Source organism: Lissotriton vulgaris, chromosome 2_1, assembly GCF_964263255.1.
Source record: "Lissotriton vulgaris chromosome 2_1, aLisVul1.2, whole genome shotgun sequence".
NCBI lineage: Eukaryota > Metazoa > Chordata > Amphibia > Caudata > Salamandridae > Lissotriton > Lissotriton vulgaris.
Window position 1 is genome coordinate 784,842,651 of NC_141687.1, and position 19,881 is coordinate 784,862,531.

General features: G+C 47.2%; 1 protein-coding gene across 2 annotated transcripts in view; it reads left to right on the plus strand.

Annotated features, from left to right (window-relative positions):
* MAP3K20 (mitogen-activated protein kinase kinase kinase 20) overlaps positions 1 to 19,881 on the plus strand; it is a 1,049,056-nt gene that overhangs the window by 473,731 nt on the left and 555,444 nt on the right. For both annotated transcript variants that reach the window (XM_086956144.1, XM_086956145.1), the window contains exons 6-7: positions 3,615 to 3,643; positions 3,736 to 3,873. In XM_086956144.1, coding sequence (XP_086812270.1) covers positions 3,615 to 3,643; positions 3,736 to 3,873 — 167 coding nt within the window. The remainder of the gene's footprint in view (positions 1 to 3,614; positions 3,644 to 3,735; positions 3,874 to 19,881) is intronic.

Consider the following 19,881-nt stretch of genomic DNA (forward strand, 5'->3'; position numbering starts at 1 on the left):
AAGTGTGATTTGTGCCTTGAACAGGTCACAACATTCACTTACCCAGTGTTCACCTATTTCACGAATGTACTCTGCAAATGCACACCTGTGGATTACTCCTGCATAGGCGGCCCAAGGTCGGCAACCTAAAGCAGGCAACTGTTTGTTTCTGAACTAGTGGTCCTTCCCTGGGAAGCCGTTATGGAAGTGGTGTGTAGACACAGTGGACACCCAGCTTTAGTTTTTCTATTATTGTAATGCATTTAAAAATGTATTTCCCATGCTTATCTGCTCTTTAAATTAGACTTTCATTAAAGTGTGAACCGTTCATTGTGTGGGTATAAGAAAGAGTAATATGAAAGAATTTGGGGAAAAAATAGAGCTTTCCATAATATGAAACGTTCGTGATATGACCAAAGCTTAAGCATCCAGAACGTTATGGAAATTGGAAAAAGTGAGCAGTGTACGTGGAAATATTCATGCGTGTGCATACCCCACTTCATGTATAAGGAAGACAAACATGAAATGGTCATGAATACACAAAGGACATGATGATAACCGTGCCTAGTTGTAAACTGGTCATGTGTGGCTCACCTCTCCTTAGACCTCCAGGTCAATCTTGTGGTAACAGCGTGTTTCTGGATGTTAGGGAAAATGTGTCCTTTCAGTCCCCTTGCTGCACGGAAACAAGTGGCTTTGGCACAAGTCATGTCTAGAATCAAATACTGTAATGCCCTACATTTAGATACCACCCCCTCGGACATTCCCAAACGGCAGTCAGTGAACAATGGGCTGCAACTCCTTTACTGACTCCCAATAAGAAACATATTATGTTCAAATCTGTCTGCTTAGTGCAAAAGGCCCTGTATCTGAGCTGTCCGGGAGGACTTAGGACAATGTTTCATATTTACCTCCCTGGTAGCAATCTTCACTCTGCTCACTTCAATTTGGAGACAGCGCCCAGATTTCCGAAGAAGAATAGGGGAGGAAGAGCCTTCTTGGCCGCGGCAGCAAGACAATGGAACTCGCTGTCAAGTCACTTGACCAGCATTAGAGCTCACGCCCCCTTCAGGAAAGGATTAAAGACCTGGCTTTTAACACTATAGTTCTTTTTTGCTAGACAGTGTTTTCACTTCTCTTGGGTGGACCCTTATCATTGCCACTTTACTGCCTTGATGCCTTTATAAATACCCTTCATATCATATCATACAACTGCTTCTGTGAACCACCCCATTGTGCGTTTTCTAGTTTACCTTTCCTTTACAACCAGGAATAGTAATATAGAGAACCAATATCTGAAACAAGTTTATTGAATGCTATTGTATGGATTGCTGGACTTTTTACCTTTAAAATATTATGCCAGTGTCTTTTAAGGAACTTTTTTTGAAATAAGCCTTACTTGCAGATAATGTTGAATGCTTTAAATCTCATTTCCTTGTCCCAGTACTTACAGAATTGAGATTTACTCTCTCCCCTCCAGGATTCTCATTGCATACGACAATAACACATCGTTAACCTCATAAATCCATCCTGTAGCTACAAATCTGGGTGAAGTAGTCCTCAAATTCTTCCTGCTTGTGTTCCTAATTAAACACTCCAGTGATCAAGGGCAAAAGCACACAGTAAAACATGGAAATCAGTAAGAACTCGCCCTATATCGTGTCCCTAGACCATTTCATCTAACAAGCTGTTGCTCAATCTCAGCAGGCTGAGTGCTGCTGAATGTATAGTTACTGCACATGGGGGTGCATCTGTCACTAAAGTGCTTCTACAGCCTCAGAATTGTTTCCATTCCTCCAGTTCAGGGTAAAAGAGCAGGTGGCTGTGACAGGCTGCGGCTGTGGGTCAGTCCAGTGCCCTACAGGTGGCCCCACGATACCACCACAGTCGTGGAGCAATGAAACTTGCAATAGCACGGAAAATAGGCAGGGCACAAGCCCTAAAAAAAGAAGTGGGGTGACGCACCAAGTTAGGTGGTGTCACCGGAAGGGACGCCACGACAGGAAGTGACGTCACAAAATATAGTCCCCTCTCATTAACAAAGGTTACAAGACGATGGCGGCAGGTTCAAAGGGCAAAGCAGAATGTTTACGTTGGAATTCGTCACCATAATGACACTCAAAGGAAATTAAAGTTGCGCTTGTTCGGTGCATATTTATTGCCCACAGTAAATTTGCTGGTCACTGTCTGAAATGCGTGACTACATACTGACCTTTTCTAATATAAGGCCACGAGTGCCCGTCTGTCATACTGAACTGCAACGTGAAATAACTTAAAGAGCTCTGTTCGCCCTCTCTCGACAATAGGAGGTGAGGTTTGGTGAGTGCTGAGCGCGTGCGCAGGTGCAGACTCGGGCAACGGCTCCATCTTTTGGGGAGGGGGGACGGCGTCCACCCGGTAAAATAAGTGGGGGGACGCTGTCCACCCGCGTGGTAGCCCGACTCGAGCCCTGAAAATAGGGGGGCATATTATCAAGGGGTTTATCTCCGCTTTTTTGGCTTTAAAAGCCAAGAAAGCGGAGATAAAATTATCTCCCTATTACCTAGCTGTCGCTAACACCAGTTAGCGACAGCTAGTAGGAGATAGCGACCATCTTGGGCCCCGCTTTGCATGTCAGTGATATTTATCACTAATGACATGCAAAGTGGGCGTGCCAAGATGTTAGCGACTGGAAACAGTCGCTAACATCGCTATCTCCTATTACCAACTTTTGGAGATATTCGCGCTAAGCGCGAATATCTCCAAAAGCTAACACCTGCCCCTGAGCAGTTCTTAGCCAAGTTATCCAATGGTAGGTGGATAACATGGCTAAGAGCATTAGCTCGGTAATGCCTGAATATCGCTGACTTTTCAGCGATATTCATGCATTATTGCCGATTTTTATCGCATTTGTGATAAACCTTGGTAATACCAAGGTTTATCTGCGATAAAAATCGCCGCAACTCGGCGATAATTTTTTCTCGCTAACCAAGCAATAGCTATAATTATCGCTATTGCTTGGTAATATGCCCCAGGGTCTTCTAATCAACACACAGCTGCAACTAGCGCTTGTTTCTTAATCAACAACTGTAACTAACGCCCTTTCCTGCATCATGTGTGTTCACATTTCCTTAACGTGGGCTCAAGACCAGGCTTAATGTAGCGCCTACAGATCCAAGCTCAACAAGCCCCACCACACTTACTGAGGAAGACTCTTGCCCGGGATACATGTCTCTGGAATGTCTACAATGTCAAGAACGGTGTTACGCAGGACCTTCTTTTAGGGCCACTTCCATCAGTAGGGAGTTTCGTAGAGGAGGGCATTATAAGACTTTGCAGTGTTGGGTTGGTCAGAGTAGGGACTGTTGGTGTGGCTGACAAGCCTCAGTTCTGTAAGGACTGTGGGGAAGAACTGGATGATGAGATAACTTTGGGACGGTGCTGCGTCTTAACATTTTTAAACCCTTCCAAGATTAGTGTGTACTTAGTTGTATAATAATACTTACACTGTTTACCATGTTGTTAGATATCTTAGATAATTGTTTATGTTTTCTGAAGAGGTGTGAATTAACACTTCTGTTTGCTTAGTTTGTGGAAAGCATGATATCACCATGTATGTAACATGACTCTTTCTGTTTTTGTTTCTCAATTACCAGTTGTTATAACATCCGATGGCGTATTAAAGGTAGGATTCATTTAATAAATATATAAACAGTTTAGCAATTGGTATTTGACATAACGGATTCACAACATTCTCTCCTACGTCTCTTTTTTCAGATCTGTGATTTCGGTGCTTCAAGGTTCCACTCACATACCACACACATGTCTTTAGTGGGGACCTTCCCGTGGATGGCCCCTGAAGTTATTCAGAGTCTCCCAGTGTCTGAGACATGTGACACATATTCCTATGGTGTGGTAAGTCTTAAACCTGTGTTTACCAAGTAGACGTTATTTATCTTCGATTAAGTTGTTTTTTCACAGCTTATGTTCAAGCCCCTTAAAGTAAGCACAGTTTGCATTTTCAACATGATTATAAGGTCACATTTTTGTAGCATTGTCAGTAGCATTTATGTTACCATATGTCAGAAAAGTTTCAAATATATAGCTTCAGTAAAAAAGTGGCAAAAAGAAAATGTTAGAGGCAGAAACATTTATGGTCATATGTAATAAAGAGGCTCCTTGTTTAAAATATCACAAGTGATTGAATTGAATCCATTAGTAGTAAGCCAGCTGTGGATTCCCACTTAGTCCATCCAGTAGTCTGTGCAGCCACGGCCTGGGCAGGTAAAAGTGGCGGGGGCGGGTGATTTCAACAGACGACGAAGAGGGAAAATGTATTATTTATTTAATTTTCCCTCGTGCTCATCTGTTGAACCCACACACCCCAGCCCGGCCCCTCCGCTCTTACCTGCATGGGCCGCGGCTGAGTCTGTATGTAAGTGACCACAGAAATCACTACGAATAGTGCAGGGACCCAACGAAGGTAGTTTGCATTAATTACAAGACGGTTCATTTAAAGCTGGAAAGGCTTACAATTATGACTGTAAAAAATGCCACCTACCACCGTAAGATCCCCAGTTTTGTGTACGCCTACATGTTGAGATCAACTGAGGTCTCTGACCTCTTAAAAAGAAAGCTTGAAATGACCACTCCTCTGCTCCAACTGTTGCAGGAATGGTTGTGTCTGAGTCAGGAGATTGCCTTCCCACAGAGCTCTGTATTAGAATGTATAACTAGCATTTTGTAAGTTAATAGTGGTAGTGAATGAGTGATATGCTCAATTATGGGGCTCAGACGTAAAATAATTGTTTTTCCATAGCCTTGTGTAAAAGACTACCACATTGGGCTGAAAGCCAGTTGAAAACATAACTCCCATTTGTGCTGAAATATGAACTTGGGGGTCCATTATGATGGCGGACGAACAAAGTGCGCTAGCCACCGTAGGGGAGCCAGGGACCAACCGCCAAAGTGGTGGGGGTACCGCCATGTAAGTTAGGATGCGCCCGCCACACTGGCGGGCACATCCTGGCCCCGTTACATCGCAGTGTAAATGGACTGTGCACGGCATTCCCATGCACTACATGGCAGGCACCACGTGGTGCCTGCCATGTAGTGCATGGCAACTAGGGGGGTACCATAGGTACCCTCCATGTGCACCACCCAACACCATGGGGGCCCGCTGCAGGCCCCCAACAGCAAAGACCGCGAGCCTTTCCATGGAAAGGCTCATTACTGCACTCATCATAATATGGATTGCGGTGTTTATTAGACACTGCCACCATATTGTGATCTTTTCCTGCCCGGTCGACAAGTCAACCAGCGGATGGTCTTTCCGTCAACCGGGGTGCCCCCCGCCATACTTATATGGCAGGGGGATATGGGTGGCGGGCGGAGGGAAATGTAGGGCGGATCGCCACCGCCAAGTGGGCGGTGGCGATCCGCCCCACATCGTAATAAGTCCCATAGTGTTTGTAATTATTTCAGGCATTGTGGTTCCAGAATAAAGCCTAGTTCTTGCAATTGCTAGTAAATGCTTAGTTGTATAAAGAGCAGGATGAGGCTCGGAGCGATTAGGGGCCACCTCTCCTCTGTCTTGAAGATGTGAATTACTTCTTCACCTGGGAAAACGTCCCACACTCTTTGAGTGCAGAAATCTTTAGAAGGGCTTAGTTCCTGCTTTTGAAACACATGGTGATTGCCTTTGTCTTTTTAAGTGTAATATTTGGCTTCCCTGGTCTTTTTGCCTAGATTTAAAAGAGCTCTTTTTTCCAGAAAAGAAGCCCTCCAGTATTTGATTTTTTTTTCTTTTGGTGTCGGGGGGGGGGGGGGGGGTTTAGATAGTTTAAGGGCTTTAGTTTTATAATCTTGCAGTGAAAGTAGGTGTACTATGTGGACAATATTTTAAGATGTGGTTGATACTTTTCTTATAAATGCATATTTTTAGTTTTTCCCTAAATAATCATAAACAACCACTTTTTTGGGCGTGTGCAACCTGAAATCGAGAAACACTGAAGTAATCACTATTGAAATGCATGGACAGCTCTCAGATCTTCAACTTGAAATCTTCTGCTGGAATCGGTTTGCTTGATAGTCGGAGCCAGTCACCCACCTGAGCTCTGACTCAATTTATATTGAGGTCTATTTTTGCTGTGGGCAGGCTGTTTGCCTTTGATCGAGATCGATGTTGTTGGAATCAGTTATTTTGATTCTGAAATTCTAGATTAAATTGGAGGCCTCTCTAAGATTTCCAATGACAGAGTGTACTGGAATCCTATGTGGACTGGAGCCTGTTACTAGCCTGCGTTGCTCGTAAGAAACACCACAGAAACCTGGTCCAAAAATGAACAGGGTCACTGGAAATCTGTCATGAATATTTCAAAAAGGACAGGTTAAAGGATAACTGCCTATACCCATTTTTAAAAGTTTGAACATAGAAACATAATTCCAACCGGACAATGCTTAATATTCTGGCCAGCGAGTTGGCTCCAAATTATGATGACTTAAAGTGCCCTGCCACTTGTAGATTTTTTGTGCAGATATTCTCAAGTGACTGGGGGCACCTACCAGTTGTCCAACCACCTGGAACCCCTTTTAACAAAGGCCTACTACAGGTTTCTCTTGCTGAAGTTTTTCAAGCTCTGTAAAATCCTGGAAGCGACAACATAGAACCACCAACTTACGTCCTACCACATGCAATTGAGGGCCAGTTGGATTTTTTCACTTGTTCCACTCTGAGCTTTTTGAATTGAAAAAATGTGGAAAGTTATTTTTGACCTTGGTCTTACTCTCGGTTTACTTCTTCCCTGTACAACTGAACTGAATACAGCCTCCAAATTGTCCCAACGGTAAATGTTACCCCCACATAACTGTGACGATAGAAATCTTAACCAGGGCAGACACCATTCTTATTTCCAGCAAAGTCCTCTCATGGATCAGCAACAGGCAGTTCTTTTGTCCCGGTCACATCTCCGGAGATCATCTACAGATTGCACGCCATCTTTGAATGTTTTGTTAAACTTTATTACAGAAGCATTGAAAGATGACTGCCTGTGTGCATGCATGCCCGTTCATGCACAAGTACCAAAGTTGTTAGTGTTTTTATAAAAAAGCTGTAGAAGATATTAACAGACACATGTATTGGCAAAGACAAAAGGCCAGCAGCCAAAGCCAGATCTATTGGCTTTGCCACTGCTTATTGTTATTGTTTGTGCTTGAGTCATATTCTGGTAAGGAATAGTCTCCTTCACCCAGACCTCAAATCCCTTTTGTCATTTGTTATTAATGTGTCATAAATTTTGGAAATAGTGCATATTGTTCTTACGCCAGCTATTAATAGAGAATGCTGCAAGATTGATTATGATGGAATTTGATCTTCTGTCTCACTCAACTAGTCCATTGGTAGCATTTGCTGTAGCATATTTCTTCCGTGTATTAGTCTATACATTTTACAAATTTACAAAATACATAGTCCTGATTATGGCTTTAGAGATAAATTATTATTCCTATGCTTGCAATAGTCTTCTCTGGGATTGGACCCCCGGGTCGTGTGTTATTTATTTTCTGTGGAATATATTGCATTTGGTAATTACTACACACCCACAATTTTCCCTTGACAAATCTTTGCAGGCCAAACATAAGAACCTTTATCAAGGAAAATGCCTGAAAAAGAGGGAAACCGTGCAGTACTTGGTGCAGTAAATACTCAATCTACTTGTTATGCTTCATTTTTAGGCTAGATGTAGGGCTGGGCAAAAATTAGTTTAGGCCTGTTAAATCTCACATATTTTCCAGCATTTTACATAATGCTTGTTACGCGAAATGCCTAAGATTATGCTGAGTTGTGTGAAACTGAACAAGAGTGACTTCACACGTCACATGCACGTTTGTGCTTTTTTAGCGCTAAGTGCATCCTCATTTTAAAAATGGACGTATATAACGCTAAACGCTGGACTGGCATTTTGCATAATTTTCGCAAAGGAATTTATGCAAATTGAACCTGAGCGTAATTAGGCGACACTTCCGGGACCTGGCAAATGCTTCACCCTGGGGTTCTTGCTTTTTTTGGATGCAATTAATACTCTATCCACATCCTTCCTCAGAGCCATTGTGTTTTTAACGAGTATTAGTGCTAACTTGTATGTCTTTTTTTTTACATTTATGCTTACTATTTATTAAGTCTTAATACATTTGAGTTAAAGGGATGAAGGAGAAACTATTACTGTATATGGTTAAGGGTTCGCAGTTTTATCCAGAATTTTGCACTTTACTTTTGAGAGAATATTGCAGTATTCTATTCAGAAGCATAAATTAAATTTACTCTGGCTTGGGCTATCAGTCATCGAATTTTGCGGTTTTGGAAAAATATCAACAGCATGTTTGGCAGAACACAAGCCCAATCGTGCACATGAATATAACAGTGTCATTAATCTCACGACCTACATGTGTAGTAATGTTTCAACTCCAATCTTATTTGTGACTCCATTGAAAACAAGCATTAGAAATGCAATAGGTCTCGGATTTATTTGAGTTAGAGGTAATGGCATTGTAAATGGCAAGGTATTTTATGCATGTGTTATGGAGTGTATGCATGTGGTGTGTAGTAGAAATATGTGGGTTGTATTGGAATTGTATAAATGGTGGTAAGCTGCACTTTAGATGAATATGTGTAAAAGTAAAGTGCACCATAGGGCGATTGCTACAATAGTTTATTGTGGATGCGTTAACAATTGATGTGTGCACTGATGGCTGTTGGTGTGTGTGCCTGTAGGAAGTGTTCACTGTTGGCTGGTGAAGTGTGTGCTTGGTGGAAGCGTGCACTGCCGGCTGGAGGTGTGTGTGCCTCGTGGAAGCGGGCAGTGACGGCTGGTGGTGTGTGTGCCTGGTAAAAGCGTGTACAGATGGCTGGTGGTGTGTGTGCTTGGTGAAAGCGTGCACTGACAGCTGGTGATGAGTGCGCCTTGTAAAAGCGTGCACTGACGGCTCGTGTTGTGTGGGACTAGTGAAAGTGTGCACTGATGGCTGATAGTGTGTGTGTGTGTGTGTGTTTTTTAAAGCGTGCACTGACGTTTGGTATTGTGTGCTTGGTGGAAGCCAGCACTGACGCCTGGTGGTGTTTGTGCCCTGTGAAAGCGTGCATTGATGGCTGGTGATGTTTGTGCGTGTGAATGCAGCACTGACGGCTGGTGGTGTGTGGTTGTATGCGTGGTTGTGTGTGTAGTGGTGAGTGTGTGGTGGTAAATCTGTGGGGATGAGTGTGTGGTGGTGAGTGTGTGGTGATGAGTGTTGATGAGAGTGTGGTGGTGAGAGAGTGGTGTGTGTGTGGTATATGTGTGTGGTGTGTCTGTGTGTGTTGTGTGTTTGGTGTGTGTGTGCTCTTATGTGTGTGGTCTTATGTATGTGTGCGGTGGACTTAGTTCAAGTGTTCGTATCCAACAAACTCACACGCTGCCCCTACACACTCACACACTGCTCACCCTACACACTCACACTGTTAACCCTGCATACTCACACACTGTTCATCCTGCACACTCCCACACTGTTCACCCTGCACACTCACACACTGTTCACCCTGCACACTCACACACTGCAGTCACTGTCACTCTGCAGTGACTGTTACTCTGCAGTCACTCTCCAGTCACACTCACTCTGCAGTCACTCTGCAGTCACACTCACGCTGCAGTCACACTCACTCTGCAGTCATTCTGCACTCACTCTGCACTCACTCTGCACCTGCACTCACTCTGCACCTGCACTCACTCTACACTCTCTCTGCACTCACACTCACTCTGCACTCACTCATTCTGCACTGACTCTGCACTGACTCTGTACCTGTACTCACTCTGGACCCACTCTGCACTCATTCTCTCTGCACTCACTCTCTCTGCACTCTGCACCTGCACTCACTTTGCACTCACTCACTGTGCACCTGCACTCACTCTGCCCTCACTCTGCAACTGCACTCACTCTGCCCCCACTCTGCCCCTGCACTCACTCTGCACTCACTCTGCACTCACTCTCACTCTGCACTCATTCTGCACGCACTCTGCACTCACTCACACTCACTCTGCAGTCATTCTGCACTCACTCTGCACTTTGCACTCACTCTGCACTCTCTCATTCTGCATTCACTCTCACTCTGCACTTATTCTGCACTCACTCTCACTCTGCATTCACTCTCTACACTCATTCTGGACTCACTCTGCACTCACTGCGCTCACTCACTCTGCGACATGACTAGAACGTGTTATGGCAAAACAAAGCGTACTTATGAGTAATGTAGAGTTGGTAAGAGTAGCATTTACATTTACTGGTCTCTCAACACAAGCAATAGTGTATTATTACAAATGAGTCATCCAGTCATCCCTTTATTCTCCAATTCTTTCTGTAATTGGCTTTTGATTTCTCTGCCATGTAACACGTGTGTCGTCAGTGGTTGTCACTCTACAACTTTGCAAGGGTTAGAAAAGGAAATCGAAATCCATCTTACATACTCAATATATACCTACATCATTTGGAACATTTAGAGCTAATGGCATTGTAAATGGCAATGTCTTTCATCCATGTGTTTTGGAGTGTATGCATGTGGTAGGTCTCGGATTTATTTGAATTGGAGCTAATGCCATTGTAAATTGCAATGGGGCATATGCATCAAAAATCGGTAATACATGTCGGTAATAGCGAAAAATAACAAATCTCTATTAAGGACATGCAAACCGCGATGCATCAATGTAATCGGTAAAAATTACTGAATCAGTAAAAATCGCTATTAAATAGCAAAAGTACGTCAGGGAGACTAGCAAATACCGAGTTAGCAAATACCGAATCGGTATTAGTGAATCCGGTAATTGCGAATTCGGTAATAGCGAAAACAGGAAAACTACGCGACGCATCGGAAGCAGGCTGATGACATCACAACCAGGAAGTAGGACAGCCCATGCTCCATTCAGTGTTCCGAGGAGCACAGAGGAGGAGGCAGAGCACAGGAGCTGAGGACCCAGACTGAACCAGCAGCAACCAGGACTAGGACAGCAGGACAAGATGGAGAAGGAGGCCTCCCAGTAGGGAAAGGACACACACCGAAAGAGAAAACGCAAGTTCTCTGATAAGGAACTTGAAATCCTGATAGAGTGTGTGACCAGCAACAATGACCGACTATTTGGGAAGTTGTCGCTGAAGGTGCCTGAGGCCGAAAAACGAAAGATGTGGCTGCGCATCAAGGACAAGGTAAATGCCTGCGGAGTCACCCACCACAGCATCGACGACTTAAAAAAACGCTGGTATGACCTGCGTAAGAGGGCCAAGGAGAGGATTGCGCAGAGGGTCAAGGATGCTGCTGGCACAGGAGGGGGCACATCCAATGTGACGCCTAACACAGCCCTGGAGGACCTAGTGGAGTCCACCATAGAACCGGAAGCTGTTGTGGGGGTCACACGTCTGGACACCTCTGGTGCTGCGGAAGGAGGACAAGGTAAGATGCATGGCAGCGTAACAATGCAGCGTGTAGTAAGTCCCTGCCCACTCCCCCATGCCAGACCCAGTGCACATGTAGCGGTCCCCAAAACACATACCCTCACCACTGTGTTGCACCATGGGAGTTGTAGTCAATACATGAATGAGTGCATGCCTGAACCCAGAGGTGAATACAGCTGCAAAGGGCCAAATGTCTGTCCGAAAAAGTTCTTATTGTGAGATGCCAAAGCTATTTTCACATACAATACCATGATAATAACTATGCACTGTTTCACACACAGATGCATCCCCCATCGATTCTGACGACAGTGCCCACCTCGTCATCTCAGAGACACCAGTGTTGACCGATGCGGAGTGCTCACAGGGACCTGAAGCCATGTCCTCCCCTTCATCACCACGGCGGACAACACCTCCACCATCCCTGCGGTCAAAGACACCACCACCACCACCGCCATCCTCGCGGTCCAAGACTCCACCACCACCACCGCCACCACCACCACCAGTGCGGGCCACTCCGCAGAGCCGCAGAGCAGATGTTTCCTCCCTGCCCGTGATGGAGTTGGAGCAGAGTTCAGCACCCCAAAATGTCCCACGCCAGGCTGTCGTCACTCCAAACAGCCAAACTGCAGCACGTCAGCGTATCAGACAGAGGGCTGTGCCCCCGGGTCGGGTAGCTGCAAGACCAGTCGATCCGTCCGAAGGGTACGGAGTTGCGGAGACCCGGATGCTGCGTGTCCAGCGCCTGCAGGGGAGACTCATGGGTGCCATGAAACTCTCCATGACCAAACTTTGCAACAAATTAGGCAACATGACTGACGCTGTGCGTGAGCACACCACTGCCGTAGCTGCCGGCAACAATGAAATCAAGCTTTGCCTGCAGGAACTGACACGTGCCGTAGTCGCAGGCCAACAATGTGAGCGCCGGCGTCCCAGGCAGATCATGCTCGTAGTGAATTCCACTAACAAGGCCATCAATAAGCTGTGCAACAGCACAGCTGTGCTGTCCCGCAGGTCCGTGTCCCTGCAAGCGGACCTAGGGCATTATTGTGGAGATGTGGCAAAGGCCCTTGAGAGGGTGACCACTGCAGTGGAGCAACTGCAGCCTGGGCCAGCCAGTGTCAGCAGTCTGGGAGCGGAAGAGGGGAGTGAGGCAGCCTCCAGTGTCAGCAGCGTCTCCCTGCCGGAGACCAGCGGGAGGAGGCGCAGTGGGCGCAATGCAACTGCCACAGACACCCATTGTGGAGAAGCCGACGAGTCACAGGACAAGAGACTGGGGGTACACGGCAAACGCAAGTGAACATGTGGCAAAGTCACACTGTCCTTGGTGACGTAACCATGGCCAGACTAAAGTGCCACACGCATCACCCGTTCTGAGAATGGACAATTTAAGTTAGACTTCAACTGCAGCAGCAGCATGTTTGTGTTACGTATATCTGCACCAGTCAGGTGTCCATGCCCATTAAACCCTTGCAAATCTGATCCTGTTGTCAAGGCACTCTCTTACCTATCTCAGAAATGATGCAGTGTGATGTATGTCCGCCTCCGTTGCCCTTCTGCTGTGTTGGACACATGCGCCTGTCGGTGTTGGGAGGGGGGGTTGCTGTGCACGTAGTTCATCCTCTCCGTCCACCTCTATGGGTATCCCCCTGTGTGTGTCGATGTTGTGCAGGATGGCACAGACAGCAATGATCTGGCAGCAGGTCACTGGGTCGTACTGCAAGGCACCTCCAGTCTTGTGCAGTATTCGGAAGCGACTCTTGAGGATGCCGAATGTACGCTCAACCACATTCCTTGTGCTGATGTGTGCTCTGTTGTAGCGCTGCTCTTGCGGTGTAGCTGGGTTGAGGTAGGGAGTGAGTAGATATTCACGCAATGCGTATGCGCTGTAACCTGCAGGATGGGGAGAGAATGGTCATCAGCATGAATGCAAATATACATGTGGGGATGGAGTGGATGGAGAGTACGATGATGCATCAATATGTACCTAGTAGGTGTCCCTCTCCAAATTTACCATTGATCAGGCGCCTGTGGAGGCCACAGTGACGGAATATGTAAGCGTCGTGTGTGCTCCCGGGAATTGGGCTACAAGGTCCGTAATGATGTACTTGGCATTGCACACCACCTGCACATTAATAGAATGATATGACTTCCGGTTGCGGAATATGTATTCGGTGGCTGATGGAGGACAGATGGGGACATGTGTGCAGTCAACACACCCTATGACATGGGGGAATTGTGCCACCTGGTAGAATTCCCGTTTGGTGCGGGTCAGCTGCTGGGGGGTTGTGGGGAAGGTGATGTGGCGATTTATTAATGTCAGCATGGCCTCTAGGAACCGGTGAAAGAAGCGTGATAATGCGCTTTGCGACACGCCTCCAGTCTCAGCTATTACCCCCTGGAAGCTTCCAGACGCAAGCAGGTGCAGGCAGCATAAGACCTGCACATGGGCTGGTATGGCGTTGGTCCTACCGGTCTCGTGCTGCAGTAATGGTTCCAGGTCTGCTATTAGGCGCATGATCATGGCACGGTTGAGTCTGTACTTATCGTACACCTGTTCCTCGGTCTGCCCCAGCAAAGTGATGCGCACCCTGAAGATCCTGTCCTGGATCATCCTCCTGCGCTGGGCCTGGGCGTTGATCCTCCTCCTCCTAGCAAGCACGTAGAGGGCAGCCATTTTGGATGACATGTGGGGTTTCCCAGGGCATATGTGAAGGGTTACTGATTGTCAGCATCTGCTGATGGGGTGTTACTTTACCTCCTGATTGTGATTCCCCTTATTTTGCTCATGCTAAATAGCGATTTTTGGGTTTCTCTGTATTAGCGACTTTTCATGCATTCCATTGCGATTCTTTAATAGCGATTCGGTATTTCCGAGGTCAGCTTTGGTGTTCGTTATTTCCGATTGTCTGATTTGCGATTCGGTAATTTACCGCGGGGGGGGGTTTGCGATTCTTTATTTTTTACCGATTTTGGGTTGATGCATAGCATTTTTTGGTTTTGCGTTCGGCAACGGCCTGTTTTACCGATTCGGTGTTTTACCGGGAGGTATTTTCGTTGATGCATCTGCCAGAATGTCTTTTAGCCATGTGTTATGGAGTGTATGCATGTGGTGTGTAGTGGAATTATGTGGGTTGGATTTGTAGCAATGATGGCATGCTGCGCTTTAGATGAATATGTTTAAAAGTAAAATGCACCATACTGCGATTGCTACAATAGTTAATTGTGGATGCGTTAACAATTGATGTGTGCACGGATGGCTGGTGGTGTGTGTGCCTGTAGAAATTGTGCACTTATGGCTGGTGGTGTGTGTGCTTGGTGGAAGCCTGCACTACTGGCTGGAGGTGTGTGTACCTGGTGGAAGCGTGCACTGACGGCTAGGGGTGTGTGTGCCTGGTAAAAGCGTGCACAGACATGTGTGCCTGGTAAAAGCATGCACAGACAGCTGGTGGTGTGTGTGCCTGGTGAAAGAGAAAGTACCTGAGTTACATACAGTATAAAAAAATACATTGCAACAATAAATCAAATAATACTATAGACAGTGTACACAAAGGTTCTGGAGCAGTTATGGTAGGGAAGAGCTTAGGTGGTGAGATGATGAATAAGCGGTGAACTGTTAACGGGCCAGTATTTGGGGGGGTGTCACCAGATCAGAGACACTAGTTTGTGATTTGGGTGGGAGGGGCATCTCATTGGGAAGTTAGAGGCAGAACCCTCTGCAGTGAGTTGTTATCGATTTTCAATCCGAGGTACTCGGGAAATGCAGTTATTGGCCCAAAACAGGCCAGCCTTTCTGGGATTTACACCCATGTGGCGAGGTTCGAGTGTGTGCTGCTGAGCCGTCAGAGAAGAACGAAACTCGAAGGGGGGGCTGCAAAGTACGTGAAGGGGCCCCCATACGGACTCATTCTGGAGCAGTCTGGTCAGAGTACTGTGCTGAGAGGGGCCCCTCGAGCTTGGGGTCCCTCGCAGCCCCTGCCAGGTCAGTGTACCGTGCTAAGTGGCCCCCAGGAGCTTACCCCCCCGCATCACGGGGACGGCAGGGGCCTGTGTTACGGGAAGTGTGCTCTGGTGAATGATGCGCCAAGGCACACGCCCCCTTCACCGCGGAGACTGCTACTTACTAGATGCACCATGGCTGCAGGTGGTGCGTGACTTCACTCACACTCCATCCCTGCACCAGGGCCGTCTTGTGACGTGACCACATCAAACCCCTTCACTTCACATACTCAGAATCGGTCCACGTGTTTTTTAAGCGTGGCCATCTGCAGTGTCACTGTGGACAACAGAAGGCAGTAAAGAGAAAATATATTTTCAATGACAAATGTCAATAGTGAAACCAGACCAAAACTATGACGCACGCGCCTTATCTCGCTGGAATCCGGCTGCGTGCCCGAGCAGCAACCACTGAGGGTTTCTACGAGCTGCTTCGACGGAACCACTCCCAGGCCGGGCTACAGACGCTGGGGCTGAAAAAAGTTCGGCCTTTGTTTAGAGCAAACAATCTTGGCATTTTGCGCAGAAGCGCTAACTGCACCTACTGCTCTCTGTTCCTGCAAGCCGCAGGCAGAACTTCTAATTTGCCTACTCACTGCACTCCTTTTACGAGCTCATCTAAATAAAAGGCGGAGCTTACCAATGCGCAGTCTGTCCGTGCAACCTTTAGGATGTTACCACGTCTTTGCACCAGGTGCACTAACCATCTAACCTATTTAGAAAAGGGGGTGGTGATGAACAGAGTGTCTGAGTTAAACAGACCACTCTTACCCAGTCCAAAGATCAGGGCTTGATCCATCACCGTTATTTATCTCACTGCCCCATCCCAGCTCAGAACCTGGCTATATGCAAATCAGTCTGTCCCTGGCCCAGTGCATCATGGGAACAGGGCAGACTAAACTACCAAGCCAATTCTTCACCAGAAAGGAGACAAGCTACCGGGGACCGGTTTCTGGCATTTCAGCCTTCTTCGGCCCGGCTTGCTTGAATCCTGATGGAGCAGTGAGAAAGGGACTCATGTCTGAGTATACCCTGCCACACCTATAGTGGCCAAAAACGATTTAGAAAAGGGGGTGGTGATGAACAGAGTGTCTGAGTTAAACAGACCACTCTTACCCAGTCCAAAGATCAGGGCTTGATCCATCACCGTTATTTATCTCACTGCCCCATCCCAGCTCAGAACCTGGCTATATGCAAATCAGTCTGTCCCTGGCCCAGTGCATCATGGGAACAGGGCAGACTAAACTACCAAGCCAATTCTTCACCAGAAAGGAGACAAGCTACCGGGGACCGGTTTCTGGCATTTCAGCCTTCTTCGGCCCGGCTTGCTTGAATCCTGATGGAGCAGTGAGAAAGGGACTCATGTCTGAGTATACCCTGCCACACCTATAGTGGCCAAAAACGATTTAGAAAAGGGGGTGGTGATGAACAGAGTGTCTGAGTTAAACAGACCACTCTTACCCAGTCCAAAGATCAGGGCTTGATCCATCACCGTTATTTATCTCACTGCCCCATCCCAGCTCAGAACCTGGCTATATGCAAATCAGTCTGTCCCTGGCCCAGTGCATCATGGGAACAGGGCAGACTAAACTACCAAGCCAATTCTTCACCAGAAAGGAGACAAGCTACCGGGGACCGGTTTCTGGCATTTCAGCCTTCTTCGGCCCGGCTTGCTTGAATCCTGATGGAGCAGTGAGAAAGGGACTCATGTCTGAGTATACCCTGCCACACCTATAGTGGCCAAAAACGATTTAGAAAAGGGGGTGGTGATGAACAGAGTGTCTGAGTTAAACAGACCACTCTTACCCAGTCCAAAGATCAGGGCTTGATCCATCACCGTTATTTATCTCACTGCCCCATCCCAGCTCAGAACCTGGCTATATGCAAATCAGTCTGTCCCTGGCCCAGTGCATCATGGGAACAGGGCAGACTAAACTACCAAGCCAATTCTTCACCAGAAAGGAGACAAGCTACCGGGGACCGGTTTCTGGCATTTCAGCCTTCTTCGGCCCGGCTTGCTTGAATCCTGATGGAGCAGTGAGAAAGGGACTCATGTCTGAGTATACCCTGCCACACCTATAGTGGCCAAAAACGATTTAGAAAAGGGGGTGGTGATGAACAGAGTGTCTGAGTTAAACAGACCACTCTTACCCAGTCCAAAGATCAGGGCTTGATCCATCACCGTTATTTATCTCACTGCCCCATCCCAGCTCAGAACCTGGCTATATGCAAATCAGTCTGTCCCTGGCCCAGTGCATCATGGGAACAGGGCAGACTAAACTACCAAGCCAATTCTTCACCAGAAAGGAGACAAGCTACCGGGGACCGGTTTCTGGCATTTCAGCCTTCTTCGGCCCGGCTTGCTTGAATCCTGATGGAGCAGTGAGAAAGGGACTCATGTCTGAGTATACCCTGCCACACCTATAGTGGCCAAAAACGATTTAGAAAAGGGGGTGGTGATGAACAGAGTGTCTGAGTTAAACAGACCACTCTTACCCAGTCCAAAGATCAGGGCTTGATCCATCACCGTTATTTATCTCACTGCCCCATCCCAGCTCAGAACCTGGCTATATGCAAATCAGTCTGTCCCTGGCCCAGTGCATCATGGGAACAGGGCAGACTAAACTACCAAGCCAATTCTTCACCAGAAAGGAGACAAGCTACCGGGGACCGGTTTCTGGCATTTCAGCCTTCTTCGGCCCGGCTTGCTTGAATCCTGATGGAGCAGTGAGAAAGGGACTCATGTCTGAGTATACCCTGCCACACCTATAGTGGCCAAAAACGATTTAGAAAAGGGGGTGGTGATGAACAGAGTGTCTGAGTTAAACAGACCACTCTTACCCAGTCCAAAGATCAGGGCTTGATCCATCACCGTTATTTATCTCACTGCCCCATCCCAGCTCAGAACCTGGCTATATGCAAATCAGTCTGTCCCTGGCCCAGTGCATCATGGGAACAGGGCAGACTAAACTACCAAGCCAATTCTTCACCAGAAAGGAGACAAGCTACCGGGGACCGGTTTCTGGCATTTCAGCCTTCTTCGGCCCGGCTTGCTTGAATCCTGATGGAGCAGTGAGAAAGGGACTCATGTCTGAGTATACCCTGCCACACCTATAGTGGCCAAAAACGATTTAGAAAAGGGGGTGGTGATGAACAGAGTGTCTGAGTTAAACAGACCACTCTTACCCAGTCCAAAGATCAGGGCTTGATCCATCACCGTTATTTATCTCACTGCCCCATCCCAGCTCAGAACCTGGCTATATGCAAATCAGTCTGTCCCTGGCCCAGTGCATCATGGGAACAGGGCAGACTAAACTACCAAGCCAATTCTTCACCAGAAAGGAGACAAGCTACCGGGGACCGGTTTCTGGCATTTCAGCCTTCTTCGGCCCGGCTTGCTTGAATCCTGATGGAGCAGTGAGAAAGGGACTCATGTCTGAGTATACCCTGCCACACCTATAGTGGCCAAAAACGATTTAGAAAAGGGGGTGGTGATGAACAGAGTGTCTGAGTTAAACAGACCACTCTTACCCAGTCCAAAGATCAGGGCTTGATCCATCACCGTTATTTATCTCACTGCCCCATCCCAGCTCAGAACCTGGCTATATGCAAATCAGTCTGTCCCTGGCCCAGTGCATCATGGGAACAGGGCAGACTAAACTACCAAGCCAATTCTTCACCAAAAAGGAGACAAGCTACCGGGGACCGGTTTCTGGCATTTCAGCCTTCTTCGGCCCGGCTTGCTTGAATCCTGATGGAGCAGTGAGAAAGGGACTCATGTCTGAGTATACCCTGCCACACCTATAGTGGCCAAAAACGATTTAGAAAAGGGGGTGGTGATGAACAGAGTGTCTGAGTTAAACAGACCACTCTTACCCAGTCCAAAGATCAGGGCTTGATCCATCACCGTTATTTATCTCACTGCCCCATCCCAGCTCAGAACCTGGCTATATGCAAATCAGTCTGTCCCTGGCCCAGTGCATCATGGGAACAGGGCAGACTAAACTACCAAGCCAATTCTTCACCAGAAAGGAGACAAGCTACCGGGGACCGGTTTCTGGCATTTCAGCCTTCTTCGGCCCGGCTTGCTTGAATCCTGATGGAGCAGTGAGAAAGGGACTCATGTCTGAGTATACCCTGCCACACCTATAGTGGCCAAAAACGATTTAGAAAAGGGGGTGGTGATGAACAGAGTGTCTGAGTTAAACAGACCACTCTTACCCAGTCCAAAGATCAGGGCTTGATCCATCACCGTTATTTATCTCACTGCCCCATCCCAGCTCAGAACCTGGCTATATGCAAATCAGTCTGTCCCTGGCCCAGTGCATCATGGGAACAGGGCAGACTAAACTACCAAGCCAATTCTTCACCAGAAAGGAGACAAGCTACCGGGGACCGGTTTCTGGCATTTCAGCCTTCTTCGGCCCGGCTTGCTTGAATCCTGATGGAGCAGTGAGAAAG